Source organism: Morus notabilis, unplaced genomic scaffold (genome assembly GCF_000414095.1).
Source record: "Morus notabilis unplaced genomic scaffold, ASM41409v2 Scaffold640, whole genome shotgun sequence".
Classification (NCBI taxonomy): Eukaryota; Viridiplantae; Streptophyta; class Magnoliopsida; order Rosales; family Moraceae; genus Morus; species Morus notabilis.
In genome coordinates this window covers 245,293-261,792 of record NW_010367435.1, presented here as the reverse complement: position 1 = coordinate 261,792, position 16,500 = coordinate 245,293, and the positions used below count along the sequence as shown (strand labels likewise).

The following is a 16,500-nucleotide window of genomic DNA, read 5'->3' as shown; positions in this document are numbered from 1 at the left end:
TATATATATACACACAAAAAAAGAAGGGAAACGTGTGAAAGAATGAGGATGAGGGAAATCTAACTTCCTTTTGAAATCAAATTGTTAGCAAAAAAAAGGGATATACATCATACAATCGGATCAATCGGTTTAGATATGATGAAATTCAAAAAAATAAGGGATAAAGGATCAATTTCAAAAATAATTCGAAATATTAAATATCTTAAAATTTAAAGTGCACAAATTAGGCCCCTCTATAGTCCTTTAGTTCAAAAGATGAGCTCATTGTCTCATAAAATCATATGGTGATTAATACAATGTTCAAATCCCAAATTCAAATAAAAAAATCTCAACACCAAATTCAAAAAGGATCCTTTTAATTCCTCATAAAGTCATATACCGGGAAATTATCCAAATACATCTTTGAATTCCTCTTATGGTCATATATCGAGGAATTCCCTAAAATCCAAAATTCAAATTCAAGAACTACGATTGACTTGATTCCCAATGGGATACGTAGGCAACCTAAAATTTAAGTGCAGTTTCAAGACCAAATTCAATTTTAAAATCCCCATAAAGAAAAAAGTCAAAACAAAACTAAATCAAATTTCAAAATGCGTAAATTCCTCATAAGGTGATACATCGAGGAATTATCTAAAATTCTCAAACCCAAAATCATGAACTACGATTGACTTGATTCCCTCTCGGATACGTAGGCAACCTAAAATTTAGGTGCAGTTTCAAGACCAAATTCAATTCTAAAATTCCCATAAAAGATAAAATCAATACAAAACCAAATCAAATTTCAAAGTGCGTGAATTCCTCATAAGGTCATATACCGAGGAATTATCCAAATTTCTTAAAACCAAAATTCGAACTACAAGTGGCTTGATCCCTTAACGGGGTACGTAGGCAACTCGACAAAATTCACTGAGTTCAGCCACAATTTTAAATCAACCAAAATTTCCCAAATTCACAAAAAAATAGTATTTACCATTTTAATTGGAATCAAAAGGTTTTTCCCTTGTACCAAGGGATTGTAATTAAGAGGTTATTCTTATAATCTTGAATAGGTCGAACTAAAAATAATAAACTCCTATTCTAGTTAAATCCTAGGATAGGTGAAATTATGTTGTGTGTGAAATATTATTTCAACATTAATAAATATTTTCACTCAACATACCCTTCTCATACTTCTGTTGGAGGAACAAAAATGTTGAATCCTTGTTCCGTCAGTTTTGCATAATTTTAGATTTTATTGTGATTTTGACCGAATCTAATTGTAAAAAACATCATGGGGTATTGGGTGTAATGGGCATGCATTTGGGTTTGCTCCTATAAGGTGTGGGGTTTCGAACGAACATAATAGAAGTCATAGGGAGCGTTTGGAATTCGTTTCAAAATGATTTTGTTTTTTGTATGAAAATGAAAATAAAAACGTTTTCAATCTCAAACATAAATCATTTTTAAAAATGCGTTTTTGACCATCTAACTGTAAAAAACATCATGGGGTATTGAATGTAATGGGCATGCGTTTGGGTTTGCTCCTATAAGGTGTGGGGTTTCGAACCAACATAATAGAAGTCATAGGGTGCGTTTGGAATTCGTTTCAAAATGATTTTATTTTTTATATGAAAATGAAAATAAAAATGTTTTCAATCTCAGACAGAAATCATTTTTAAAAATGCGTTTGGTAGTTTTTTCAAGAGATTATTTTCAGTATAAAAAAATCTATTAATGTCTCTCTCTCTCTCTACTAGAGAGAGGAGAAAACGGAAACAAAAAATGAAAAACGACTAAAAGTCATTTTTTATTTTTCTGTCATTTTACACTAAACTAAAAAATCGTTATCATTTCTGTTTTTTGTCTTTACCAAATGCCGTTTTTCTCTCGTTTTCATTTTTTATTTCTCAAAAAATGTGAAAAACAAAAACGAAAATAACTCCAAACACGACCATATTTTCTTGCCCTCCAAAGATTGTAGGTTAACGGAGGGCCCCAGTTTTAAACTCGAACTCACGAATTTGTAAGTTCGGGGGACTTCTGGATATCAAAATAACAAGAAAAGTTTCGTGAACCTGAGAAGACGGTTTAGCGATAGCGTGGTAGAAGGAATGGCTACAGCCGTGATTTGCAGCTAAATTTGAGGATTACATTGAGCCACCAACTATATTTGTATATTGAAGTGCCTCATAAGAGAGCTCTTCCAAGTTTTCGCCACAAAATGTGAAAATTAAAACTGCTAACAAACATTAAAATGTTTTAAATACCAACTAAACTTCCGCATATGTATATTCTTCCTTTCTCTTTATTGACTTAAAACTGAAAATAAAACAGACAAAAAGAGGTCCCTTATCAGGATCATTTTAGATTTCCTATGTACATAGAACAAACTAAAGACTCAAAGTTCTAAACATTGGTATGGTACTAGGTAGATGTTTTCCATTTGATAAATTTTTCTAACATACACTCAATCTTGTGAATTATTTTCTTAATTCACTAATTCAAAATGATGTCCTCTAACTAGCTTATAACAGATTGGCCCTGAAACTTGGTCTTCCTAGGTTCATCAAACCTTAGAAATTGCACTTCTTTCGACACGATATCGGAGAAATCGAACAGTCTCCACAACTTTTTAAGTTTTAAATATTCCAATGAATCGAAGAACAAGTCTGCTCTATAGAGAAAACATTTTGGGAACGCAAAGAATGAACGATAAAAAACCTGCATACGGTCAAACATGGTCATGAAATCCGTACAACAACCTTGTTCTTCTTGCCGGCAGACAAGAGCAGAACTTTACCGTCGACAATATCGTCCGCTTCAACTCTCTTGCTCTCACTATCAACTCTGGCATTGTTCAAGTAAAGCCCGCCTTGCTTCAACAGGCGACGGGCAGCTGACTTACTCTCGAGCAAACCAGCCGAAACCGAAAGATCAACCAGGGACAGACCAATGGCCTCAGCATAAGCCAAAGAGCAAGAAGGCACATCCTCAGCAATACCCTCAATAGTCTTCCAATCCAATTTAGTCTCCGCCCCGGGCCTCAACGCCTCCGTCGCCTTAAGAGCCTCTCTCAAACCCTCCTCACCATGAACGAACCGAGTAACTTCCTCCGCAAGTCTTCGCTGTGCCGTGTTGGGGGCGTAACCCGGCAACCCCATTTCCCTCTCCAACGCCATTATCTCCTCCATGTCAATGAAAGTCAAGAGCTTCAAAAACCGCACGACGTCCGAATCAGGAACCGAGAAAAAGTACTGGTAGAACTTGTATGGAGACAGCATTTTCGGGTTGAGCCAGATTGCTCCGTCCTCGGATTTCCCAAACTTAGTCCCATCACTCTTCAACAAAAGCGGAAATGTCAATCCGTAAGCTCCGTCGGCCTGCAGAATCTTCCGAATCAGCTCGGTCCCGGCGGTGATATTCCCCCATTGATCACTCCCACCAATCTGAACATTCACACGCATTTTATCAAACAGGTGGAGGAAGTCATAACCTTGAAGAAGTTGATACGTGAACTCAGTATAACTCATCCCCTGCTCCGATTCAAGCCTCTTTTTCACGCTTTCCTTCGCAATCATCGTCCCGACTCTCGCGAATTTCCCGACGTCTCTGAGAAAATCGAGCAGTTTAAAGTCCTTCCACCAATCGTAATTGTTGAGAATGAGGACGGAATCGGAGTTTCCGAGGATGTTGGAGACGGTATTGGTGATTTCGGAGGAGTTGGCGGCTAGGGTTTGGGGGTCGAGGTCGGGGCGTTCGGTGGATTTGCCGGAGGGGTCGCCAACGCGGGCGGTGGCGCCGCCGATTAAGGCGATAGTGCGGTGGCCGCAGCGGCTGAACCAGGAGAGGACGATGAGGGCGAGGAGGTTGCCGAGGTGGAGGGAGGGGGCGGTGGGGTCGAAGCCGCAGTAGGCGGTGAGAGGTGAGGAGGTGGTGCGGAGGTTGTCGGAGGTGAGGGAGTCGAGGAGGCCGCGTTGCTCGAGGACCGAGACGACGTTGGAGGAGGAAGACGAGGAAGCGGAGGATTTGATAGAGGAGAGGAAGCGGCGGGAGGAGGAGGAGGAGGAGGAAGGAGAATTTGGGTGTCGATATTTGAAGGGGAAGTGGAGGAGGAGCCGGTGGTGGTGGTGGTGACGGGGGCGGAAGATTGCCCTTGATGCTGCGGCGGCGGCGGTGGCGGCGGCCATTGATGAAGTTTTGAGTTGCGGACAAACCCAATCCGGAACGGAACTGGAGAGTGTAGTCTCTGTTGGGGGTGATCCTCATTCCATTTGAGGACCGTTAGATTTCTTTTGTCGTTTGTTGAAGAAGACAGTTTTTTTTTTTTTTTTTTTTTTTTAACGAGTCGTTTTTCAGTTTGGGAATTTTTATTTTATTTTATTTTTAACAAGTCGTCTTTCAATTTGAAAAAATAAAAGAGACGTTTGATAAAAAAATTTATACCATGATTTAAATAATAATTTATGGTTTGTTACAGTATTTTTTTTCACAAAAAATACACATACATTGAAAATAATTCTAATCTCTTGATTATAATTCATGAACCAAACATCTCTTAAGGGTTCGTTTGGTATAAGAATTGGAATCAGGGTGATTTGAGTTTTTAGAGAATTAGGATTCATGATTTAAATCATGATTCATGGTGATTGAAATATTTGTTTGGATGTGTATAGGCATGATTTTGATTCTAACATGAAATGTGATTCGAATTAGTGTTTAATTATCTTGTTTTCTAATTTTGAACCATTACCAAAATAAGAACCAACTTTTGGCCGTGTAAATTACGTTAGGTGTAATTTAAAGAAATATAAATTTTACATAATTAAAAAATGAAATATTAGGAAAAAATTAAATGTAAAAAATTATAACTCAAAATTATAATAAGTTAAATGAAAAATAAATCTGGAGATTCTCTGCCCAAGCATGGGAGAGGAAGGACGCGGTCGGTGGAAAATGGGTGGGATGCATTATTGTAAGAGAGCACAGTGGTTTTCACTGTGCAGTTGGGTTTCAAACGGTAAAATCAAAAGGGGGCATGATTCCAAAATCAATGCCCCAAATGATCCCAATCACCCCTTCTGTTTCTAACCCACTAGAATCATTTTGGGCTTCTAAACACAAATTCAGCCTTGGTCCCGGGATTTGAATCTCCCAATCCACCAACCAAATACTCACTTATACTTTTTAACAATACTTGTCAAATCGATTAACGTTTAGTTGATAGATTCAGAATTATGATTCAAAATCATTTTTGATTTACGTGTATTTTTTGTGAGAAAAAATACTGTAACGAGCCACGAATCATTATCTGAACTATGACACGAATCTTTGAACCAAACACACGCTTAAATGATCGGATTTGTTTGCGCACTCTTAAAAATGGGAATACTTTAATATAAGATCGTTAAGTAATATAGGGTAAAAGAGTACAATTTCTATCGGAGAAAATTCCTTTGTTTTTTTTTTTTTTAAGGAAAGTAGAAATTCCTTTTTAATTTTTATTTGTTTGTGATTGTGTGGGTTTTTTCTTTTTTCTTTTTTTCTTTTACAATCAGAAAAATAAGATGTCTGAATTATTATTGTCCTTTTTCTTATTGTTTTTAGTTTTGTTATGTTTTTCGTTTAGTTCTTTTCATAACTCAAGTCACAATTTAAAATTTGTTACTACAGTATTTTTTTTATAAAAATTCAAATTTTAACTTTTTATTATAGTATTTTTTTCTCACATACGTAGCTTAAATTCTTCACTTGAGTTGTGAAATAAACGTACTTTTTGTGTTTGTGCATTTTTTTTAACTTTTTTTTTGCCTCTCACAAATTAGAACCTAAGATGTCGTTGAGAGTTATCATTCTTTTTTTTAAACATTTTTGTCGTTTTATGAGGAAGATGTTGTTGTTGGAATTGTTCAACTATAAATATAAAGAGAGTTGTAGTTGGGGCCGGTAATTTTAAACACGACACAGTGACATGAGACGAAAATAACACGAGATAAATAAATTTAGACTTACGTTAGTTAATTGAACCATTAATGGATTGATATGGATAACACAAAATTAAATAGGCTAAATTTGTACCAACCCACTTAACACATTTATATATATGGTAATCTACTAATATCATATATATGTGTGTTAATTATCATGGAGATTTAAAGAATTTATGTTTTTCTTATCACATGCTTGCTAAATTTAACTATAAATTATATTTAGTAGTCAATTAATAACAGTTTTGAATATAAATTAAAATTCCACCATTTTTTGTTCATAAAAAAACGCACCATTTTTAATAGTTAAGTCATAAACATGTTCTATTCGTGTCAATTCATCCTGGCATGTTTAATAAATGTGTCAATGTGTCATGTCGTGTTACCCATACAATAAACATTCGGCGTTCGTGTTTAGATTCCTAGCACGTTTATTAATCGTGTTGAGCCATAATCGTATCAGCCGAACACGACAGACAAACATGAATTGCTTGCCCTAGTTGTAGTAGACAACCCAAGTTATTTATTAGTCACACATTGAAAACTTAGGAAGTGGAGTAGCACTTTATAAGTCGCTATACTATTGAGCGAGTTGATAAAGTGGTAATAAGAGATGGCTCGCATGCGTGCGTGAGTGGATAATTGATATCCTATGTTTTTAATAATATTAAAACGGTATATTCACCTTAAAAGAACCGTTCTTTTGGTACCCTGAGACCGATCTTTGGGACATAAAATGTCCATTCTATCCTTCTCACTAATTAACAACAAAAAAATAATTTTTTTTAAAAAAAATTCTGAAAACACTTCAAAACTTTTGAAAATTAAAAAAATTAAAATTAAGTTGAAATGTTTTCATAAAATAAATATAAAGTTATTGGTTTCTATTTAATTAATAAAAGGGACAGTTTGAATATTGTATGTTTCAAAAATATTCTCATAATACTAAAAAAAACATTTTTTTTAAAAATAAATGTACCATTTTAATATTATTAAAAATACAAACTATCAGTGAGATATTTCACAATAACAACAGAGTGTACCAAAATAATTTTACTCTTAAAAGATAATTATACATAATTCAGTATAAAAGATTTCAAGGAAATACACACCCCAAACATGGTTAATCGATTTGTTATTTTTTTGTCCATTAATTTTTGGTCGAACTCATCAATAAGTCTCTCTAGCTAGCTAAACGACATCATTATAGAAGTGCTTCTTGAAGGACTCCATATGATCAGCTTGCAAACACAAAGCCACAACCACTGATCCATCACCACTGGGACAAGGAACAAGGAAAGCCGTCTCTCCATCAACGTCTCCAGGACCAATGTAAGCCTCCTTTCCCCACCCAAAATCAACCCCATACATTGGCAACGACAACCAACTAACAACTCCCAAATTAGGATTCTTATAGAAAGGAAACCTTTCCCCACTCAACCTCGCACCAAGATCCTGAAAGTCCCTCAAATCCTCATGACACTTGAGGTACTCAATTGCCCCCCAAACGTACACGCCGTTTGCCATCTCGACCGCCTCCTGGATCCTCCCAGCCGCGTATCCCAACGGGTTAGACGTCAATTCTCCGGCAGCACTCGTCGCCAACACGTCGATTATTGCATTGCCAAAGTAGCCCCACGGCAGCGGGGGCGTCATGCGGCGGCGTGTGTCTACGCACACGCCTAACGCAGTCTGCTGCTCGGGTTTGTGGCCCCTTGCCTTGCATGCGCACCTCCACACGTAACCCGCCAGTGTCTCGAAACGAGTATAGGCCCGGTTTTTGGTATCAGTGTTATTTTCTAGGCCCTGATTTGCAATTCTCTTTAGCTTCTCGACTTGGTCTTTGCTAAGCCTTAGAATAGCCAAACTCGCTTCTTTTTCTTTTTCCTTTACCTCTTCTTGTTCCGTTATGAGGGATGGGAGATTGAATGAGGGCTTTTCGAGAGAATGCGATGCAATTGCCGCGGGAATTCCGGCACGGAGGGCTTTTCGATCGAGAAATGGTGGAAACATTAGCGGCTCGCCTCGGGTTTGAGCGGCCCACTCAAAGATGAAGTGTAGTAAACTTTGGCCGTCAACCACGGCGTGTGATATGCACAAGCTTATGCTTACACCCCCACAAGAGAATCTAGTGAGTTGGACTAAAACTATAGGCAATTCATGGATTGGGAGTGTGTAGTCTATCTTTGGGATGAGATGATGATATTCTGGCAATTCTCCAATGAATTCACTGATTTTCGATTCAGTTTCAGCCTCTATGACCCGAGCCCCCATTGCGTTGCAGTCGAGCTCAAGACGGCCTTTGGTTATCCAACGAAGGCGGCCTGCGAGTGGATAGAAAGTCACGAGGACTCGGCTGAGTGATTCTCGCGCGGTGTTGATGAGAGTTTCGGGTTGTAATTGACTGTTTTGCGGACGCCGGTAGAAGGAGATTGTCGGAATGTGGGTTATGCAGCCAACTTGATCCAATTCCGAGAGAGGTTGTCGACCTTCCCATGTTGGCTCTGCTGGCTTCACCGTGTAGCTGCCCTTCAACTTCACCGCCATTCTTGTCACCTTCTTTTAATAGATTGAGAGCTGCAGGAGGGGATTTATTTGTGTGTGGATTGATGTTTTCTACAATTGGTCTTTATAGGCTAAATTGACTCTGGTCCTTGCCGGCGTCCAAATAGCAATCAGACGGCACTTGAACTTGGAAAATGGGTACAGAAATATCATTTTGCCTATGAATTTCCGCCTAGAAGGGTAACCCATTTTGGCATTTCTTGGATTTCTTCAAGCCTTACATAGTACTGGATATAAGGCCAAGATTCGTGAAATCTGAAGGGCTACGTGACAAAAAGAAAAGTTCAGGTTTTTTAAGCATGAGTGCTGGCTGGCCAGCTTTTTCATAGGACAAAATTAGCTCTTTGTTTGGGAATGTGGTTTAAAAAAAAGATTTATCCAAGAATTTTGATCCATGTGGATTGTTGACTAAGATAAGGTAACAAAAGAAGCAACTAAAAGCTTCTGAGTTTAGCTACTATATAGAAGCGCATTACAAAGTTTATTAAACCTCAGAATCCTAATTTTTGTGTGCAACAAGGATTAAACTTCCACAAACAGCAGCAAAGATCAGAGATATAAAAATAGGAGAGAGCTTTCAAGAGCTGAGCTCAAGAAACCTTAGTGCCATCGGATGCTTGGCTTCGGAGAGCTCATCGGGTTTAAGAACCTCAACAATCTCCCCATTCACGAGAAGGCAAACTACATCAGCAACCCTCTGAATTTGTTTGATGCTGTGCGAAACCATTAGAATCGTCATCCCCTGTTTCTTCTTCAGCTTCACTATGACATCTTCTATGTTCTCAGTCGATATCGGATCCAAGGCGCTTGTCGGTTCATCCAGCAGCAAAACCTTAATTTCGCGGATAACGAATGTTAGTTTACCAAAAAGTTTAAGTTGTTAGGAGGTGGATTAACAATAATTTTATACTTTAACACTCCCCATCATGTGGATAAATTAATTAGAAACTCCACCACGTGAATATTTAAGCTCGAGATATATTAAAGACCCAATTTATGATGATAATTTTAAATGGGGATAAAAAATATAATTACAGGAGTTTAAACTTACGACATCCCGCTCTAATATCTTGTTAGTTTATCAATCCATTCTAAAAACTTAACAGTGGCGGGCCAATAATAATTTTATTTATTATTATTTTAACAATGAAGGCAAAATTGGTAAACCAACTAGGTCATGATGTTAATATTTCGGATTTGTCTGGTTAAACATCGACTGTTTACCTCGGGTTCATTGGCCAAGGTTCTAGCAAGCGCAACTCGTTGTGCTTGACCCACAGAGAGTTCCGAACCGGCCTTTGTGTAGAAGGAGGAATCTAGATCTGCAAGAGTAAGCAATTTGTGTACTTCTTGATCACTTAGCTTCTTCCCTCTTAGCTGTGGTCCATACCTTATGTTATCTGCAACTGTGCCTGAAGAAATGGCATTCATGATGAGGTGATTATTTAAAAAAAAAAAAAATTGGTGTAAATACAAATAGCATATTTCTAAATAGGTTATCTTCTTTGCCCCTCCTATTACACTTTGGTTCTAGTTAGTTTAACCATGAAATATAACTGTGAGGAGCCATTAACGAAGTTTAACCGCTAAAATCTCATCAAAAACATAAAAAGACATTTGGTTTACGGATTCAAAATTATGATTCAGAATTATGATTTAAAATCATTCTTGATATATGTGTGTTTTTCGTAAAAAAAAAATACTGTAGCGAATCACGAATCATGATTCGAACTATGACACGAATTCTCATACCAAACACCCAAAAAATCTAATCCTATCTATGCTTAAAGTTGGGATCTAAATGGAAAGATTGAAACTGTAAAAAATCATAAGTACCCCTGTTTCTGTTTGTGCATAATATTATCCGTTAGTTAAAAAAATGACAGAAAAAAATAAAACATACTTAAAATTTCCCTCCAAACCCCATCCCACCCAAACCTTTGATGTCATTAGATCAAGAGGCCTTAGATTAATTAAGACTCATTTATTTTATTATTTTTAATTTTAATTTTACTATACTTAAAAATTTTTATAAAAAATTATATTTAATTTTTTTTATTATAATAAAAAATTTTCATATAAAATTATATTTTAACTCAAATTAAAATTTTAAATTAATTAACTCGACATGAACTTTATAAAACCAAAAATAATAATGATATAGTAATAATTAAAAAAAAAAAGTTACCGGACCTTCAAAGAGAACAGGAAGCTGAAAAAGCATGCCGACCTTGCGGCGAAGATCGAGAACATCGATCTCGCAAATGTCACGGCCGTCCAAGAGGACCGATCCCGGCGGCGGCTCCCAGAGGCGGTTGAGCGCTCTCAGCAGCGTCGACTTGCCGCTGCCGCTCGGCCCGATGATTCCGACGATCACGCCCTTCGGAACGTCGACGCTCACGCCGTTCAGTATCGGATCTCCGCTCTCCGACCACTTCCTCAGCTCTCGGATCCGGAATTTCACCTCCGATCCCTCGTTCTCCCCGCCGTCGCCGTCTACCACCAGTAGATGCTCTCGTACGTCCTGGTCTGCCAAACAAAGGAAAAAAAAGGGAATTGGAATCGCCATATACTGAATTGCGAGACCGAATTCGAAAAGAAAAAATGAATGATAGCAGAGAAAGTACCTGAATCCATGGACATGGCGAGGTTGTGTTAGAGAGCGAGAGAGAGAGAGAGAGTGCGTGTTATGTAGCAGTGGAAATGTGAAAGGGAAGAATGAAGCTTTCCTCAGAATCAACTCCACCAGATGGAGTCTGATGACGATGGACTGATTCGTTCTTGAGTGCGACCGTCCCCATTAGAGAGAGAGAGAGAGAGAGAGAGTTGCTTATTATGGGCAAGTGGGATGAATTAGACAAACAACAATATTAATAGTAATGATACTTTGTACGGATTAGGACATTAAACGTGTTATTATCAAACAATTATTAAGGAATTGGTACTTTTTACGGTAGTATAAGTTATTTTACTCGATAAATAATAAGTGTTTTATTGTTACATCGGGTTTGATTTATGGATTAAAATTATGAAATTAAAATTATTTTTAATTTATGTATATTTTTTGTGAGAAAAAATATTATAACAAACTATAAATTATTATTTAAATTATGTATGAATACTCTTATCAAACGTCTCTCGTAAGAATAGTTTTATCTGTGTAGTTTGTTGTAAATTTTTATTATGGACTTAAATAAATTTAATAGTTAAAAAAATAATCTAATAGTTAAAATTACTTACCCTGCTGATGAGCAAAATAGCTTACTCACTGTAAAAATTTCTATTCTTTCAAAAGAAAAATAAAGAAAAATAAAATAAAATAAAGAATTGTGGAAGCATTGGCATAAATAGATATAATACCTATAATATCAATGTATTTTTCTTAAATATCACTTTTTACCTCTTATTATGTAAATATTCAAAACATTTCATGTCATTATAAAATTAGACTCAAAATACCTTTTGAGCAATTAATTTTTTTTTAAAATACCAAGATACCCTTCCCAACATTTACTAAATAATGTTTACCAAAATATCAAATAAAATCAATCTTAAAAAAAAAAAAAACTCTAAAAATAATTGAAGTATTTGTTTGATTGACACGTTAATTTAAACATTTTTATTTAGCTTTTCAGTTAAATAATATCTAAAATAACATTTAGTATAGTTTGAGAAAGGTAAATTTAGTATTTTTAAAAATTTAATCTCTTCAGGGGTATTTTGAGTCTGATCTTATAAACATTTCATGTGTTTGAAGAGGAGCTAATAGAGTAATTATTTACTAAATTATTCAAAGGCACTCATTATTTATTTGGTATGCGTTATTTCTGTTAAAAATCTTACCATAAGAAGTTTTGTAGTTAATTTTTACATTTCATGTTACATTTTTTGCCAAAAATTTAGTGGAGGAAGACAATTTGCAAGAGCTACATAAATGGGGGAGAAAACTAAAATTTAAAGTTTGAGGGGCATTTTTTGACAAAACTTAGAGTATGGAGCAACATGCTATTTGTCCAATATAATAATATTCAGTTCAGACTTCAGTTTCATTTATGGGGCAAAGTGAAGACAAATCCATATTCTTAGATGCCTAAATTCAAAATAAGGAATTTTAATGGTAGGACTTGTATTTTTGCTACACCAATATGAATTGTAGTATTTAACTATTAGATTATTTTTTAATAGCTAGATATGTGTATGTCTGCTTTAAAAACTTACAGTGCGCGATACAAAATTGCTTCTATTCCAGATCAAACTGTTAAAAAACTAATCAAATAGTTAAAACACAGTTCCTTCTGGTGAAGTAAAATAACCTTCTCCACAATAAATGCACCCTTCAAAATAAGACTTAAATTAACACTTGAACAATATGGTTGTTTCATTTTGTTCCCCTACAAATTCAGTCCTCAAGCTTTTTATTAAGATGTGCGTGCCCTTTTTTTTCTTGCTTATTATGTTTATTGGGTGTCATATGCAGGTATTCATTTTGTAAAAATTACAATCGATATTTAAACTGATATTTAACGATATTTCACTGGTATTTTACCGAAACCGATATTGTGGTGGAAAAAGATTTCGTCACCTCATAAAATCTAAATTTCAAAAATTTCGACGAAATTTGCAACCATGATTAGTATAACAACTATTAATAATAACATATATAAATACAAAGAATTGATAATTTCTTGAAGAGACATATATTAGTTACACAAACCAAATGATACATCAAGAAATTAAAAGATGATAGCCAAGGGCCAAATAACCAACCAACGCTTTAAAACTGATGCAATTATAAGTAATCACGATTGATATAAAAGATTCCTTTTTATTACTCCACACACAGAAAACACTTCAAACTAAACTTATGTTTGGTTCATGGATTAGAACCATGAGATTAGAATCATTTTCGATTTACGTTATTTTTTATGAGAGAAAATATTATAACGAACCACGAATCATGATTCGAATCAGGGGATGAATCCCCCAACCAAACAAAAAATTCATTTTAGACTAGCTGAACTTTTACAATCATATATAAACAAATAGACCTCAGATTGTTTGACCTGTATTTCTCGTCTCAAATATGAAAACCTTACATATACATGATCATTACCACTTTCTCCTTGAATTATGCCAATCAAAATATGAATCTTGAGTTATCTCTAAATCTTGCAAAATTTATTGTATTTTCTTGATACAATAATAGTTATAGACTCATGATGATAACGTGTTATAAAACAAACCCAAAACAACACAACAAGATAAGTTACAAAGCGTAGTTAAAAGAGAGAATTTTAAGGGGTGTTTGGTATGCAGTAATAAGTAGGGATTATATTACCGAGAAAGTAATAGTAGGTAATATGATTCTCAGAAAACATGTATTGTCACGTTTGGTTAAGTATAAGAATTTTGTCTCAAATTCCCAAGAATATCATTTTACTGCGTTTGGTTGCACACAATAATATAATACACTTCTTCTTTTAAAATTTATAATTTTAAATATTTAAAATTATAAAATTGAGAGAATATAATTTTCACACCATTGCATTCAATATATATATATATATAAATACTAACAATTTTAAAATTAATAAAAATCAAAGAAATAAGTTTATTAATTGAATTTTTTTTAAATAATCATCACTCTCCCTCGCGATCTCTCTCTCTCCCTCTCCTTCTCGCGGCTGGCGAGGTCTAGATTTCACGACACGAACTTGACGGGGTCTGTCTTTCACAAGACGGAGGGTGATGGGGTTTGGGTTTCGTAGAACAGATGACAGCTATTTATGGGTTTTGCGGCACGGAGGCCGGCAGGGTCTGGATTTCATGGGATGGAGGCTGGCATGATCTGGGTTTCGAGCGACGGAGGCTGGTGGGGTGGGGTTTGGGTCTCACGCAACAGAGGCCGGCTAGGTTTGGGTCTCGTGCAACGGAGGCCGGTGGCGTTTGGGTCTCGCATGACAGAGGCAGGTAGGGTCTAGGTTTCACGGAACGGATGTCGATGGTGATTAGGTTGCACGTTGGTGGTTGGCACGATGCTGGGCTGGTCGTGGGACGTTGGCGGGGGGCTCGAATTCAAGTTGGTATCCACACTAACAATTGATTTACAACATAAATACTTTGTCTCATAATGATTAATAGGTAAGGTCTCCTGATAGCGGATTACATAAACTCAGATATTTTTAAAAAATTTTAATAATAAAAAAAATTAAATATAATATTTTTTAAAAATTTTTAACTATAAAAATTTAAATAAGTAAAATGAACCGTCTTAATTATTTTAGATGGTAAGTTAGGAAGGCACATGTTGATAAGTTGTTGAATGTGCAAGGTTGCTTTTACTGAGATTATGGCATGTGGATATGCTTGCGGGAGGGTGGCAGGTGGCAGTTATGTAATTTAACATGTACATAATAATATGGGAAAGTATTTTTAATGAATGAAGAACAACACTGAAACGACAATAATGTAACTTTCGTGTTTAAGCATGTAGCCTATGTACAATATAATTCAGTTCATTTTACCGATTTAAATTTAGAATGTAATAGAATTTAGAATTTAAATTTTATTATAGTAAAATTTTTTTAAAAATAATCACATTTAATTTTTTTATTATAATAAAAAATTCTCATATAAAGTCACATCTTAACTCGAATTAGTAAACTAAACAGGTATAAGTATATAATTTGCGTAGTAGCATGTATAAAGCTGGAATTGCTGTTGTTAATTTAACTGAAAAGTTAACCATTGTGGTAATGTCGTTTCATGGGATATCATTATCAGCTATGGTGTGTAGCCTAGTTGGCCACAAAAAAAAAAGTAGTTATTTAACACTAAATATGGAGTTAAGATGAATAAACAACATTAAAGAAAGGCCACATCAACAACGGAAAAAAAAAAAAAAAAAAAAAAAAAAAAAAAAAAAAAAAGAAAAAAAAAAAAAAAAAAAAAAAAAAAAAAAAACATAGTGCCAAATAATGATGGAGGAGGTTAATGAAATAAGAAAATCTTGGTGTGAAATAATTATTTAGGTATTTACTTGTTAAATTAAAAATATAGTATTAATCCTAACCAATGAATGGCCCAATTAAATATCATGAAATTAATTATAGTCATCGTTAATACTGCAAATTAGATTTCATAAACATATAAGGATAGTTATTATAAAGATAAAACAGATACTGATCATACAATTAATTATGTATTTACTTAATGCTAATTAAGAAATATGTTGTCAATACAAATAAGTTAATGTTCTAATCAAATATCATTAAAAAAATTGTGATAAACACATACTTGGTGTTAATACTAATGAAGTGCTAATACCAATAAATTACCACCTCATGATAAACTAAAATAAAAATAAGAAAATGTTATGTAAATATTCCTTGTAGTTTAAGTTTATCTGGAAAGTATACTATTTGTTATGGATCTCGTCAAATATATACCATGATATGTTAATTGTGTAAAAAGTTCATACCCTAGATAAGTCAACATTCAATTTTGTCGTCCTACTTGTTGAACTCCTACTTTTGTATGGAGATATTGGATTAGTTTGGTATTATTTTTTCATCCTAAAATCAGTTTCTGCTTGTAGCATAAGCTGATTTTAGTGTTTGGTTAATCTCCTCAAAAGTATTTTTTGAAGAATTTTTTAAGAATTTACAGCCAAAATCAAAAGCAGCCTAAAGACAACTTTAACTTTTAGATTGTGCGAGAATCAACATAGTACAATTAATGAAACTTTCATAATACTCCTAATAAAATTTAAAATTGACTATCTTCCCAATCTAAAATTCAGACTCGTAATATAATATAATATAATATAATGTAATAGTAATATAATAGAAATATTGTAACAAATAATATCATAATTATATTAATAACTATAATATTATTATTTTATCGTATAATATGATATTATAATAATATTATAATTATTTTAATAATATGATATTATAATTATAAT

At 34.6% G+C, this 16,500-nt stretch overlaps 3 protein-coding genes across 3 annotated transcripts; all 3 read right to left on the bottom strand.

Moving 5' to 3' along the window:
- Positions 1–2,308: 2,308 nt before the first annotated feature.
- On the bottom strand, positions 2,309–4,245 carry LOC21392558 (tyrosine--tRNA ligase, chloroplastic/mitochondrial). The gene has a single exon (XM_010112424.2). It carries the CDS (start codon positions 4,167–4,169, stop codon positions 2,724–2,726), a length of 1,446 nt encoding a protein of 481 aa, XP_010110726.1. The 5' UTR covers positions 4,170–4,245; the 3' UTR covers positions 2,309–2,723.
- Positions 4,246–7,157: 2,912 nt separating this feature from the next.
- LOC21392557 (spermidine hydroxycinnamoyl transferase) lies at positions 7,158–8,534 on the bottom strand. Its single transcript, XM_010112423.2, has one exon. It carries the CDS (start codon positions 8,511–8,513, stop codon positions 7,158–7,160), a length of 1,356 nt encoding a protein of 451 aa, XP_010110725.1. The 5' UTR covers positions 8,514–8,534.
- A 416-nt stretch (positions 8,535–8,950) lies between these two features.
- LOC21392556 (ABC transporter I family member 17) lies at positions 8,951–11,363 on the bottom strand. Its single transcript, XM_010112422.2, has 4 exons — positions 11,159–11,363; positions 10,725–11,060; positions 9,756–9,943; positions 8,951–9,363 (listed from the first exon to the last, which is right to left on the bottom strand). Exons 1-4 carry the CDS (start codon positions 11,172–11,174, stop codon positions 9,109–9,111), a joined length of 795 nt encoding a protein of 264 aa, XP_010110724.1. The 5' UTR covers positions 11,175–11,363; the 3' UTR covers positions 8,951–9,108.
- Between the last annotated feature and the right edge of the window lie 5,137 nt (positions 11,364–16,500).